The following is a 14294-nucleotide window of genomic DNA, read 5'->3' as shown; positions in this document are numbered from 1 at the left end:
AGGTCTATTTTTTAAAATACAATTTTGGATAGTATTAAACAACCTCTGCATCTGTACCACTAAACTACAGATTGAATCTCATTATATTAAAACTATTGAAAGTTCTGGGTCATAAAATTGTTTAGATTATATATAATAAACTGTTCCTTTAGTTAACCTTTTGTTAAAAAAGTATGATCTCAATGAAATGTAGCCAAGAGCCACTCACCTGTTTTTTACTTTGCGGGACTCCCTCTTCTTTTCCTGTTGAAGTTGTTCAATCTTCTGCTGCATCTCTTCCTGTTTAGCAATAATGGCATGAATAATCTCCATGGCTGTGTTTACCTCTTCCTGTGGAAAAATGCTAAATGAAATGCATACATCTCTACAATGCAACATGCAAATATTTGCATTGCAAGCACGTTGGAAATTGTAAGCAATAATGAGCACCTCTGATATTGCTGTATGTCACAAATGCCTTTTAGTGACGTCGTATCACAGCAAGCAATGGCCTCAACTGGTTCCCACATTTAGAAACAATAAAGGAAACAATAAAGATTTGTTGTTGTTATAAAACCTTGTTCAAGTATGCTACGATAAATATATGATTGATTACTGTAGCCGATCTAATCAGATGTAATATAAAGTATGTGAATGGAGATAAACTCTTTATGTGACTTACTAAACACTCACTCCACAAAATAGGGAAATTCCTCTATGATTCTACTGACTATTACATCTGTTCTAGTAATTATACAATGATTTAGCATGGTTTAATTTTAATGGATACTATTACATTAAAGAATCTTTTTTTTTATTATTTTGATACAAGGTATCCCAGATAAAAAGCAAGCATGCTGTATCAATTTCTGGGATACTGTTATATATAGTACATTATTTACATAAGTTAAATATAGCAGAAAGACCTGAAGCTGCGTAAAAAGTATAAAAAGAGTTATCATTGTAGTGCCTAGTTAAACATCATGAGCTTCAGTCCTTCAGCATTCAATGCATTGCAATGGCTGTTGGGTAGGTAAGCAAGAAAGGTAGGTTGGAGAAAGGAAAGCTTACTGAAAAAACAAAAGCAGAGGGAGGGCAGCAGAAAAAAGGTGGGTGACGTGTTGTAGTTGACCACACATTATGACAAACACTGGGATGGGTATTGAGAAGTGCGCAGGACAGAAGTTCATGACACTCAGAGGTTAAATCAAAAAGCTTATTGAATAAATGTTTCAGATGAAGCCTATGCATTTCAGGAGGAATACTTTCTGCTATCTCAGGGCTGAAAGTGCTAAAATTGGACTCCAAATGAGATACAATTAATAGAGCTAAATAAGGGCTTGAATCAAACTGTCAAACGTGGACACATTTCACATTTCCAGCATAGTTTAACTATAGCCATTACTTAAGTAATTTATAGATAATAAAGTTAAGATCAGGAGACTAGCTCTGGATCTTTTATTTGAAAAAAAAAACACAAATCCTACAAATATAATTTGTATATAAGTCAGACTTCTGCACTACATATTGTTGACGAATTGTCTGACTTGCTAATGGTTAATATCAGATGAGATATAGGATTGCTGAACACCCTAGCTTGTGGGGTATGGGGAGCTTTACAACTAACAGTTCAGCCATTCATTTTCAGAATAATTTAATAATAACATTATTTGCAAATGTTGTAGTGCATCATTATTGTATAGGGTTGTCGTGTTTTACACCTGCTTATAATAAATATGAAGTAGACATATACCATATTAAAAGCCTCTGTCCACCAAGTTTTTGTTCTGCGGAATGGATTTGTTGATAAACAGAAGCACTGGCCTGGTAATCATATGGCTTTGTTATAAATAAAGTGCTTCGAAGAATTTTTAATAAATTATACATGATAAACTGGTGGTAGCACCTCCTTTCATTTAAGTTTTGTTATTACTTACTACTCTAGGTACTTTATAAATAAGTGGGATGATTATTACTGATGTTTACTGTCCATATTGCAGAAGAACATTTCAATTTGTATTGCTGTGTTCTTTAGTTTGTTTTCTGTTGAGTTGCAATTCAAAATATTAAAGTAGAATATGGGAAGTAAATTAAGCACTCATATCAACCCTAAGGTCTACTTATGGATTGCAAATCTTTTCTGTTACCTTAAGGTTATTGAGTGAATTCTTCATCTCTGTGACTTTCTCCTCCATAGTACAGTGACAACTCTTGATCTTCTCTTCCAGAGTGTACTCTCCATGCTGTATTCGGGACAATTCCTGCATGGCCTCTGTAAATCCAGTTTTAAGTTCAGATGCCAAAACCTGCAACTACATAATACAGCAATTTAAATAAAGGAATTACCCACATGTCTTAAGAATTAATGTAATAAGTCTATGCTTTAAAAAATAGGTTGTCTGTCTTGTGGACACTTGTAATATGTCTTTTCTATCATCATTCTCCTGGAATCATACTTTACCTTGTGTTGAGACTAGCATTTTGGGAGCAGGTGTTTTAGCCCCACTGAATGCAACAAAGCTGACAGTCGCCCGGCCGTCTCCTTTGACACTCAAGATGTCATTCATTGTTGGATTTTGAAGTGGCATACAATCTGATTACAGCACTTGGCCTTTTTTTCTTTTTTTTGTTTTGTTTTTTTGTTCTTTTGTTTTAATGCCACTTCTCTCTGGCTAATAGAGTTTGGATATGAATGAAGAATTAAGGATATATGAAGAAGCTAAATTATAGTACACGCAGGCCAAGATTACCATTTTTTTAGATAAAGTCTGGTGTCTGGTGTTTTGCAGACTTTGGATAGAAGTAAAAGGTGCAGAAAAATTGGGCTTTGTGTTGGTGGTGCCTTTACAATGTAATCCTATTGAGGTACTCTTGATGAAAGCAAGAATTGGCCTTGCTATCAAAAATGTATATGCTCTGGTCAAACAGTTGCGGAGAAATTGGTCTATGGGTGTTCGTGGTGCCTTCACACTGCAACTCTATAGAAGAACTCTTGAAGAAAGCAAGAATTGAACTTGCTGCTAAAAATTTAATCTATATGCCCCAGTCAAACAATTGTGGAAAAAATGGTCTTTGGGTGTTGGTTGTGGTTTCACATCATAACCCTTACAGAGGTACTCATGGTGGAAGGAAGAATTGGCCTTGCTGTAAACAAATTTAATTATTTGCACCTGTCAAACAGGTGTGGAAAAATTGGTTAACCCCCCTGGTGGTATTCCCGAGTCTGGCTCGGTGTGAAAATGTTGTACCATTAGCGGTAACCCCGAGCCAGACTTGGGACCGCATCGCTGGATTCAGGAAGAGATTACTTACCTTGTCCCCTGGATCCAGCGATGTCCCCCCACTGTACGAGCCATCCTCTGCTCGATCTATCACGGAGCCGAGCTCTGTTCCCTGCGAGCGTTGCAACGCATGGGAACGGAGAACGGCACCAAATTTAAAAAGTAAAACACACACATTACATACAGTATAATGTAATCTTACAGATTACATTGCTGTATGTCATTATTTCACATCCCCTTTGTCCCTCGTGGTTTCGCCAGTGTCCTGCATGCAGTTTTATAAAAACTGTTCTTTATGCCTGGAAACTGGAGATTGTCCATAGCAACCAAAACTGTCCCTTTACATCAAAAATGGTTTTAGACCAGCTAGAAAACAGCGATAATAAATTAGAACCACTCGCAGAATTGAGCGATAGCGATTTGTGGGCAGATCCGTCATCAAATACTGAAAAGTAATGACAGTGACAATTCTGCAACTGAGCAAATTTCAGTGTTTTTGATTTGATTACATTATTGAATCATTTTTATTATTGTTATATTATTATTTGGTATAATTATTTATAGTTATTTATTATATTATAATTTATGATTTTGTTTTTCAAACTTTATCATACTCGGGATGTCTACTAGACTCTGGTTTGGACAGATTTAAGTGAGTTATTCCTAAGAATTACAGGCCTACAATATAAAACGCCAAATTTTCATGCAAAATAATTGTACCGCTTTCAGCACCTAAAATCTGAAATAATCATACCGCTGGGGAGGTTAATTGTGCCCATGAAACCTATCCCAAAAAGTACTTCAAGCTAAAATCAACACCAACAAAGCTAGGCATATAAAAAAATACTTAATCAGTGACATTGGCATCAGGGGGTTTGATAGCTGCTGCTAATCCAGAACTGATTCATTTTGCAAAATATCAGCTGGTTAACGTGTGGTCAGACACCTTCATTTATCTGTCACAAAACCTCTGGTAGAACTGAATGCCAGTTCAGAAAGCACACTGGAGGGGGGGTATGTATGGTATCGTGAAGGGGGGGGGTAAATATTTTTATCCTGTTAATTCTAGGAACTCAGCTATAGAAACCTTTCAGGCTTTGGTAGAGCAGGATCTAATTAAACTTGCAGACAGGGCTATGACCAAGCCGACTGGCAGTAGAGATAACCTCACTTTATCTGAAACAACTGCCATTGATGGTAGGTCACGGACCGATTTGGTAATATGGGAGGCTGACAAGGTCAGCTCGGTCATAGTACTGAATGCAGTGAATATACAGTAGACCAGAGGCATTACTTCAGCTGCAGGATCAAACAACTTATTGGGTCCTTGGCTCCGATCCCACTCCTGTGTTTAAGCAGCAATTGTCTAATTTGTTGGACACCGGTGTGGAAATGGCAGTCTTAAGTACCAAGGTTGCAGAATTTCTTATGGTTGATTTTCCTAAGGTTCCTATTTTCCATTATATGCCCAAATTGCACAAGAATCTTACTCCAGCACAAGGGAGACCAATAGCCGTGGACATTGGCTCCCTTTTTGAAAATTAGGGCAATGTATAGACCAATACCTGCAACCACTGGTAACAAGGTTACCAGGTCATATTAAAGACACCTTATCAGTATTAACACATATAATACAAGAGGTGAAATGACAAAGCGGCTATCAGTGGCTTATACTAGATGTTAAATAACAGTATTCCTGTATTCCCCATGATCTGGCAATCGAGGCTCTCCATTACCATTTAACACAATATAGCATGTATGACATAGCTCTTATAGAGTTCCTGGTGATGACAGTTGAATTTCTTCTTACTCGCAATTATATTAGTTTTGACCGGGTCTTCTACTTGCAGTGCAGGGGGGCCTTGATGGTAGCTAATTTTTCACCATGCCTGGCGAACCTGTACATGGGTTAAAGGGAGGAGAGGTTCCTCTTCTCTGCCGCCAACCCATCTGTAGGTTCTATCCTATGGTATGGTCGATACATAGATGACCTGTTCATGATTTGGAATAGCTCCTCTCTAGATTGTGCTTCCTTTGCATCCTGGGTTAACAATACTCCCTTTAATCTGAAATTCAGCTATGACAGCCATAATAACACTATTAACTTTTTTGATATAACTTTGATGGGTGATGCTGTTCAGGGTACCATTACAACTCATACATATCGCAAGGAGTGTGTGGGAAATTCGCTACTTCTGGCTTCAAGTTTACCAGGGCCAATCGGAACTGCTCTGATGAAGAAGCATTTAACAAAGAATGCAATATTATTGCCTCTAGGCTTCGGTCATGACATTATGACAAATGGAATATTGCTAGAACAGCTCGTCTGGCCACAGAAAAAAAAATAGACTTACCCTTTAAGAGAATACCAGGGAGAAGGTTCTGGTTACATTTGTTACCGCCTTCTCTTTGGAAATTAATAAAATAAAAAATATTGTTTATAAATACTTACCCATACTCTCCACAGATAATGGTTTAACCCCAATAATCATGACAGGTTGTAGATTCTCGTGCCAAAACAATAGGTAACATTTTATCTCACAGTCTTTTTGAGTCTGACAGATGTAATAAAACTTGGTTCAATACTGTGGGATCAAACATTTGTGGTACTACCACTTGTCGCTTTTGCAGTAGGCACTCTAGGAAACACAGGACAGTTGTTTCATGTGCCACTGGATGGGAATTTTCCCTCTGTGATTATATTAATTGTGGCACGAAAAACGTAGTCTATACTGTCAAGTTCAATAAATGCAATAAGCAATATGTAGGGTGCACGTCTAGACCTTTAAGAACTAGAGTGGATGAACATTTCCATGGCGTATCTTATAAAAGTGACAAAAATCTATCTAATGTATCCAAACACTTTAAGTGTGAACACAATGGAAATATGGCATCTTTCTCCTTTTTAGGTTTGGAAAGGGTTAAACCATTCTTTCGCGGTGGGGATATTCATTGTAAACTGCTGTTACGTGAGGTTTGGTGGATATTTAATCTTCAAACAAGAGTGCCCCAGGGAATGAATCGCCGCTACAATGTAGATCTGTTTCTTAAACAGTTTTTATCCAGACGATCTTTATTTGTGTATATCACATTACATATGTATTTTTAGAACATCTTTTTATATATATATATATATATATATATATATATATATATATATATATATGGTTATACTCTTCTCTTTTATTACATATGTATCGGGATAAGGCTATTTTGTTCTACTAGGTGTTCTACATAGTTAATACTTCCTATCTTCCTTCTGCCAGCATTACACCTGCTGACACTTTGTGATTTTGCTTATTGATTGTTTAATTCAATTTGTTACTGATTGAAGGAGGGGCAGAACCTAATGTAATATTTGTGTGTATATATATATATATATATATATATATATATATATATATATATATATATATATTCGTTTTTATCTTACATGTATGCTGTGAACAAGGCTTATCGCCAAAACCCATTTGCCACCATCTGTATACTGACAGTCTACTGACTGGAATGGTACCAGCTGATTGGAAAAAAGCCAATGTAGCACCAATATTTAAAAAAGGGCCCAAAATACATCCCTGGGAATTACAAACCAGTTAGCCTAACATCAATAGTATGGAAGCTCTTGGAGGGGGTGATAAGGGTCTATATACAAGATTTTAGTAATGAAAAATGTATTATTAGCAGTGATCAGCATGGATTCATGAGGGAATCCTTCTTGCCAAACCAATCTATTAACCTTCTATGAGGAGGTGAGCTACCATCTAGATAAAGGAAGGCCTGTAAACATGGTGTATCTGGATTTTGCAAAAGCATTCGACACAGTTCCCCATAAACTTTTACTGTACAAAGTAAGGTCCGTTGGCATGGGCCATAGGGTGAATACATGGATTGAAAACTGGCTACAAGGGTGAGTTCAGAGGGTGGTGATAATTGGGGAATATTCTGAATGGTCAGGGGTGGAAAGTGGGGTCTGACAGGGTCTGTGCTGGGACCAATCCTGTTTAATTTGGTTAACGACCTGGAGGATGGGGTAAACCGCTCAATCTCTGAGGCCGACACTAAGCTAAGCAGGGCAATAACTTCTCCGCAGGATGTGGAAACCTTGCAGGAAGATCTGAACAAATTAATGGGTTGGGCAACTACATGGCAAATGAGGTTTAACCACTTTCAGACCGGACCATTTTGCTGGTAAATGACCAGAGGTCTTTTTACAATTTGGCACTGCGCTGCTTTAACTGGTAATTGCGCGGTCATGCAATGTTGTACCCAAACAAAATTTGCGTCCTTTTCTTCCCACAAATAGAGCTTTCTTTTGATGGTATTTGATTGCCTCTGCGATTTTTATTTTTTGCGATATAAATGGAAAAAGACCGCAAATTTTGAAAAAAAATGATATTTTCTACTTTTTGTTATTAGAAAAATCCAATAAACTCAATTTTAGTCATACATTTAGGCCAAAATGTATTCAGCCACATGTCTTTGGTAAAAAAAAAAGTCAATAACTGTATATTTATTGGTTTGCGCAAAAGTTGTCACATCTACAAACTAAGGTACGTTTTCTGGAATTTACGCAGCTTTTAGTTTACGACTGCCTATCTCACTTCTTGAGGTGCTAAAATGGCAGGGCAGTACAAAACCCCCCCAAATGACCCCATTTTGGAAAGTAGACCCCCTAAGGAAATTGATAAGTGGCATGTTGAGCCCATTGAATATTTTATTTTTTTGCCTCAAGCGATTGAATAATGACAAAAATAATTTTTTTTTTTTTTTTACACAAAGTTGGCACTAAATGATATATTGCTCACACATTCTATGGGCATATGTGAAATGACACCCCAAAATAAATTCTGCTGCTTCTCCTGAGTACGGGGATACCACATGTGTGGGATTTTTTGGGAGCCTAGCCGCGTACGGGGCCCCGAAAGCCAAGAACCGCCTTCAGGTTTTCTAAGGGCGTAAATATTTGACTTCACTCCTCACTACCTATTACAGTTTTGAAGGCCATAAAATGCCAAGATGGCACAAAACCCCCACAAATGACCCCATTTTAGAAAGTAGACACCCCAAGCTATTTGCTGAGAGGCATGTTGAGTCCATGGAATATTTTATATTTTGCCACAAGTTGCGGGAAAATTACAAACTTTAATTTTTTTTTATTTTTTTTTCACAAAGTTGTCACTAAATGATATATTGCTCACACATGCCATGGGCATATGTGAAATGACACCCCAAAATAAATTCTGCTGCTTCTCCTGAGTACGGGGATACCACATGTGTGGGATTTTTTGGGAGCCTAGTCGCGTACGGGGCCCCGAAAGCCAAGAACCGCCTTCAGGTTTTCTAAGGGCGTAAATATTTGACTTCACTCCTCACTACCTATTACAGTTTTGAAGGCCATAAAATGCCAAGATGGCACAAAACCCCCACAAATGACCCCATTTTAGAAAGTAGATACCCCAAGCTATTTGCTGAGAGGCATGTTGAGTCCATGGAATATTTTATATTTTGCCACAAGTTGCGGGAAAATTACAAACTTTTTTTTTTTATTTATTTTTTTCACAAAGTTGTCACTAAATGATATATTGCTCACGCATGCCATTGGCATATGTGAAATGACACCCCAAAATAAATTCTGCTGCTTCTCCTGAGTACGGGGATACCACATATGTGGGACTTTTTGGGAGCCTAGCCGCGTACGGGGCCCCGAAAACCAAGCACCGCCTTCAGGCTTTCTAAGGGCGTTACAGTTTTGAAGGCCATAAAATGCCAAGATGGCACAAACGCTCCCCAAATGACCCCATTTTGGAAAGTAGACACCCCTAAATTTAGGGGTACACTAGTGAGACTAGGTAATAAATGGCGGGTGCCCTGAAACTATAAAAAAATAACTAACCAACCAGCGTCACCTGTAACCGTTATATGGTGATCACTGGTGAAAGGGTTAACTAGGGGGCAATCAGGGGGCTTTATGCGGTAGTATATGGGGGTCCCTGGCGCTATAAAAAGCTGCGGCGAACCTAAATACCTACCTGCCTAACTAGCGTCACCTGTGACACTAATACAGCGATCAGAAAAACGATCGCTTATTAAGCTGGGTTCACACTGGAGCGATGCAGGAACGCCACAAATCCGCGGCGGGTTCCCGCATCGCATGCCTCCCGGCGGCAGTTCACACTGCCCTATGCGAACTGCTGGGAGTGTCAGTGAAATGTTAATGACACCCCCAGATCAGTTTGCATATCGCAGTGCGATCTGCAAACTCGGATCGCATGGTGTGGACACCCATGCGATCCGATTCTGCTGCGGACCAAAAAAAGGGTCCCGTGCGAATTTGCGGCGGGTGCGGCGCGAATTCAGCCATACTATCTGTATGGCTGAACTCGAATCGCACAGAGATCGGATGTGATTTGCACTGCAGTGCAGTGCGAATCACATTCGTTCTCATAAACCGCTGCAATGTGAACCCAGCCTTAGTGACACTGGCGACGGGGGGTGATCACGGGGTTAAACCTTTATTGGGGGGGTTAGGGGGGCACATTAGAACTAAAGGGGGCTAACCCTAACTGCCAGGGCAGGACTTAGGGTGGTGGGGGCCCCTGGGCTTGAGTCACTTTCGGGCTCTACCTTCTATACATTACCGCATTTATCGGCGTCAGGCATATAACACGCACTCCAAGTTTAGGAATTTTAAGCAAAAAACTTACATTTAAATGCCCATCAATGCAACCTTATCAGTGTCCATCTGCAGCCTTGCCCATCCATCTGCAGCCTGCCCCAGTGTCATTTGCAGCCTTGTCATTCCAGTCTTGAAGTTTAAAAATGGCGGCACCGAGATACAGAGTCCTGTGTATCTCGGCGGTTCTCGGGTCCTCTTGGTGGCTCTCGGGTCCTCACGCAGTCCCGAGCGGAGCCGAGAGTAACCAAGTGCACTTGGCTCAGCTACAGTCTCACCCAGTCCCTGTGTTATGTCTATCATAGGGCGGGACTGGGTGTGACTGTGAGTGGAGCCGAGCCGAGTACACTCGGCTATGTATCTCGACGGGGCCCCCTATTGGGTGGGGCCCATGGGCTTGAGCCCAGTCAAGCCCAATGGTAAGTCCAGCCCTGCTAACTGCCCTAACAGTTATTACAGTCACAAATGACACCAATGCAAAAAAAAATAAAAAAATAAAAATGCAATTGGTGTCACTGTGACTGGGGGGGGCAGGGGTAATTGGGGGGGTGATCGGGGGGTAAAGGGGGGGTGTGAGTGTGCCTGGCATGTTCTACTGTACGTGTGGTGTGTTGGTGCAACTCACCGATCCTCTCTCCTCGGTGCCGGAACGAAAAATACCGACACGGAGGAGAGATTACAACACTTCCTCTCCTGTGTTTACATTACAGGAGAGGAAGTGATGTCACGGAGCATTTCTATTCGTCGGGAGCGATCGCGAGGGGGTGGCCATGAATGAATGGCCACCCCCTCATCCCGGATCGCTCCCGAACGAATACCGACCGCCGCAGGCACCGGGGGGGGGCCCGATCGGGCCCCCCACCCGCGGGAAGGCAGGGACTTATATATACGCCCATATGCCTGCCCATGCCATTCTGCCGACGTATATCGTCGTGCGGCGGTCGGCAAGTGGTTAAATAGAAAAATTTTAAATAATGCATTTGGATGGCAAATATATGAATGCAATCTACTCACTAGGGGGTAAACCTCTGGGGAAATCTAGGATGGAAATGGACCTGGGGGTCCTAGCAGGTGATAGGCTCAGCAATAGCATGCAATGCCAAGCTGCTGCTAACAAAGCAAACAGAGTATTTACATGCATTAAAAAGGGGATTAACTCCATTGATGAAGCGATAATTCTCCCACTCTACAAGACTCTGTTTCGGCCTCACCTGGAGTATGCTGTCCAGTTCTGGGCACCAGTCCCCAGGAAGGATGTACTGGAAATGGAGCGAGTACAAAGCTAATAAAGGGTCTGGAGGATATTAGTTATGAAGAAAGGTTGCGAGTACTGAACGTATTCTCTGAACTTTTTCGGGGAAGGGGGTTTAATAAGACACGTGGCCACTCATTAAAATGAGAAGAAACAAGGTTTAACCTTAAACTGCGTAGAGGGTTCTTTACTGTAAGAGCATCAAGGATATGGAATTCCCTTCCACAGGCGTTGGTTTCAGTGAGGAGCATTGAAAGTTTCAAAAACTATAAGATAAGCACCCGAACGACCACAACATACATGGATTTAAAATGTAATACTGACATATAATCACACACATAGGTTGGACTTGATGGAATTGTGTCTTTTTTCAACCTCACCTACTATGTAACTATCTAAATATGTATACTCACTGTTATGGCTTAATAAATACTTGAGGATTATGGAGTTGCCAGCTGTCTCTTTCCTATGAGGGCAGAGGTTGTCGTCAGTAGTGCAGAGGACTGTGTCAGTCATTAGAGCAGTGGATGGTGTCAGTAGGGCAGAGGACAGTGTCAGTAGGGCAGTGGACGGTGTCAGTAGTTTTTTATTTTTATTTATTTATAAATTCGCCCCTGTACAAAGTATTAGTAAGACCTCATCGTGAATATGCAGTTCAGTTTTGGGCACCAGTTCACAAATAGGATATTGGGGAACTGGAGAAAGTACAGTGAAAGGCAACCAAACTAATGGACTATCTTGGTTATGAGGAAAGAATAGCTGAACTAAATGTTTTATTATTATTTATTTCTGGTCAGCTCAGTAGAATGTTTTAAAAAAGGGCTTGATGCATTCTTAAATGCACAAAATATAACTCACTATTAACATTTACAGGTAAAAACATTACTGGGTTGTTGATCCAGGGAATAATAGATTGTCTTCTAGGGGATCAGAAAGGTGTTGTTTTTTTCTCTGCTGGGGTGAATTGGACCATTCTTTATATAATGCCCTGTACACACGGTCGCACATTCCGACTACAAAATCCATCTGATTTTTTCAGACGGATTTTGGCCCAAACTTATCTTCCATACACACGGTCACACATAGTTGTAGGAAAATCTGATCGCTCAGAATGCAGTGACGTAGAACACGAACGATGGGACTATAAAGAGGGCAGTAACCAATAGCTTTCGTCTCTTAATTTATTCTGAGCATGCGTGGCACTTTGTCCGTCGGAATTGTCTACACACGATTGGAATTTAAATGATCGGATTTTGTTGTTGGACATTTTTAGATCTTACTCTTAAAGTTTGTGTGTTGGAAATTCCAACGGAAAAAGTCAGATGGAGCCCACACACGATCGGATTTTCCGACAACAAGATCCGATCGCACATTTTCCGTTGGAAAGTCTGACCATGTGTACAGGGCATAAGAGTTTTTTTACCTTCCTCTGGATCAACTATAGGTATAGGACTCAATACTGTATATGGAGGATTTTCTATTTATTTATTCTGTTTATTTTTTCTTTTGATTGAACTAGATCAGTGATGGCAAACCTTGGCACCCCAGATGTTTTGGAACTGTATTTCCCATGATACTCCTGCACTCTACAGTGTAGTTGAGCATAATGGGAAATGTAGTTCCAAAACATCTGGGGTGCCAAGGTTCACCACCACTGAACTAGATGGCCTTGTTTTCAACCTATGTAATGAGACTACAAATCTGAGCTTCACTCTCTGTGTCCCCTCCATGGATTTCCATATCAAACCTTCCTGTGTTACTCAACCGATTTGCAGTATTGCATTAAGCCCTCCCAGATCTTCTGGATAATAATGTCATTGCCCCAGTTTCTGCAGCAAAAAAGATCCATGATTTTCCCTTTTACTTCACTGTTCATATATACAAAGTAGACATCCGTCCATCTTAGGTCTCATGTACTGTATATCTTCATCTGAATTTGGAAATTCCTCATGGCATTCACCATATCTGTCATTGCCGTGGTTTTCTGACTTCTGTGAACATCGTGGATGCATACCTGGGTGTCCATATCTTCCCAACACTTCTAGTTTTCCTTGGGGTCCCTACACTATCACTTTGTGGTCTTGACTTTGTAACTCTCGTCAGCACCTCAGTTTTTGTTAACATAGTGTTGATCTGACTGCACACTTGTAGCAACCCACTTTGTGGGACTCTTAGATGACCTCCTGTTGAGTTGGTGCAGGCTTCTGTAGCAGAATCTCTAACCTCTTCCAGGCTAATGAGAACCTTTGAAACCATGGACCGCTGACATCCTTCAAATTGTAGTGGGTTGTGAGGCATAGTGGGTGCAAAGGTGGTAAATGTCATTGGGCACCAGACACTTCTTGGATGCAAAAGAGGTTTTATTTATTTTAACAGTCCTTTTATATTTTGCAAGGGAAGGAGGGTTGGGGCCAGGACACCCTTAAGTAGTTGCAATTTCAATAGGCAGACTCTGAGGCTTCAATAGGAGGACAGCCATACAGGGAAAGGTCCCAGCAAGGTGCTACTTCTGCATGTGCAGGTTGACTGTCCCCTATGGCTACAGTACTTAACAGTTCTTAATTCAAATGTATCAGTTCTCTCAGCTTCACTACAACTTTAGTTGTAGTTCTTCAGCCCCTTGAGCTCCTGGTCTCTCACTGAACCCTCTGATTCACTAACTCTGAATCCCGTGAGATCCTCAAGGCTTTTGCAGTGGTATCTCCCTAAAAAGTCAACCGCGCTTCCCTCTGGGTCCCTAGCTTGGCACTTCGAATACATTCAAGCTTCACCCCTGCTGACTGGGTCGGGTCCTAGTTTAACACAGAAGGCTGCTCTGCAAGCGTCACCTTTGCTAGTTGGGAACCTGACACCTGAAGTTTTACACCGTGCCCATTCGGTGAGAATACTGCACTGGTACTTGCTTCAGTTACTCTCTGTTGTCTCTGATAAAGGTGGTTGGTCCCTTAGTGGCGACAGCTTCCCTTCTACCTCTGACCACGTCAGGTTCTCTGGCTGGCAGAACCGTCACTTTTGGTTGGACTGCAAGCCGCAGTCCGAATGCTGAGCTGCCCTCTTACTTCTAGATAGGCCCTCACACAGCCTGGCAGCCAGATGCCCTCAGGATAGG

The 14294-nt window shown here is 40.9% G+C and overlaps 1 protein-coding gene across 1 annotated transcript in view; it reads right to left on the bottom strand.

Moving 5' to 3' along the window:
* The window catches only part of ARHGEF33 (Rho guanine nucleotide exchange factor 33), a 282191-nt gene that overhangs the window by 178604 nt on the left and 89293 nt on the right, over window positions 1–14294 (bottom strand). Inside the window, exons 3-4 of the mRNA XM_077486478.1 lie at window positions 2127–2291; window positions 209–330 (exon numbers count right to left, since the gene is read on the bottom strand). Coding sequence (XP_077342604.1) covers window positions 209–330; window positions 2127–2291 — 287 coding nt within the window. The remainder of the gene's footprint in view (window positions 1–208; window positions 331–2126; window positions 2292–14294) is intronic.

This window comes from Lithobates pipiens, unplaced genomic scaffold (genome assembly GCF_037356315.1).
Source record: "Lithobates pipiens isolate NorthernLeopardFrog02 unplaced genomic scaffold, aLitPip1_a1.2 Scaffold_18, whole genome shotgun sequence".
Taxonomy (NCBI): domain Eukaryota; kingdom Metazoa; phylum Chordata; class Amphibia; order Anura; family Ranidae; genus Lithobates; species Lithobates pipiens.
The sequence above is the reverse complement of the archived record's forward strand: the minus strand, read 5'-3'. Positions and strand labels throughout refer to the sequence as shown.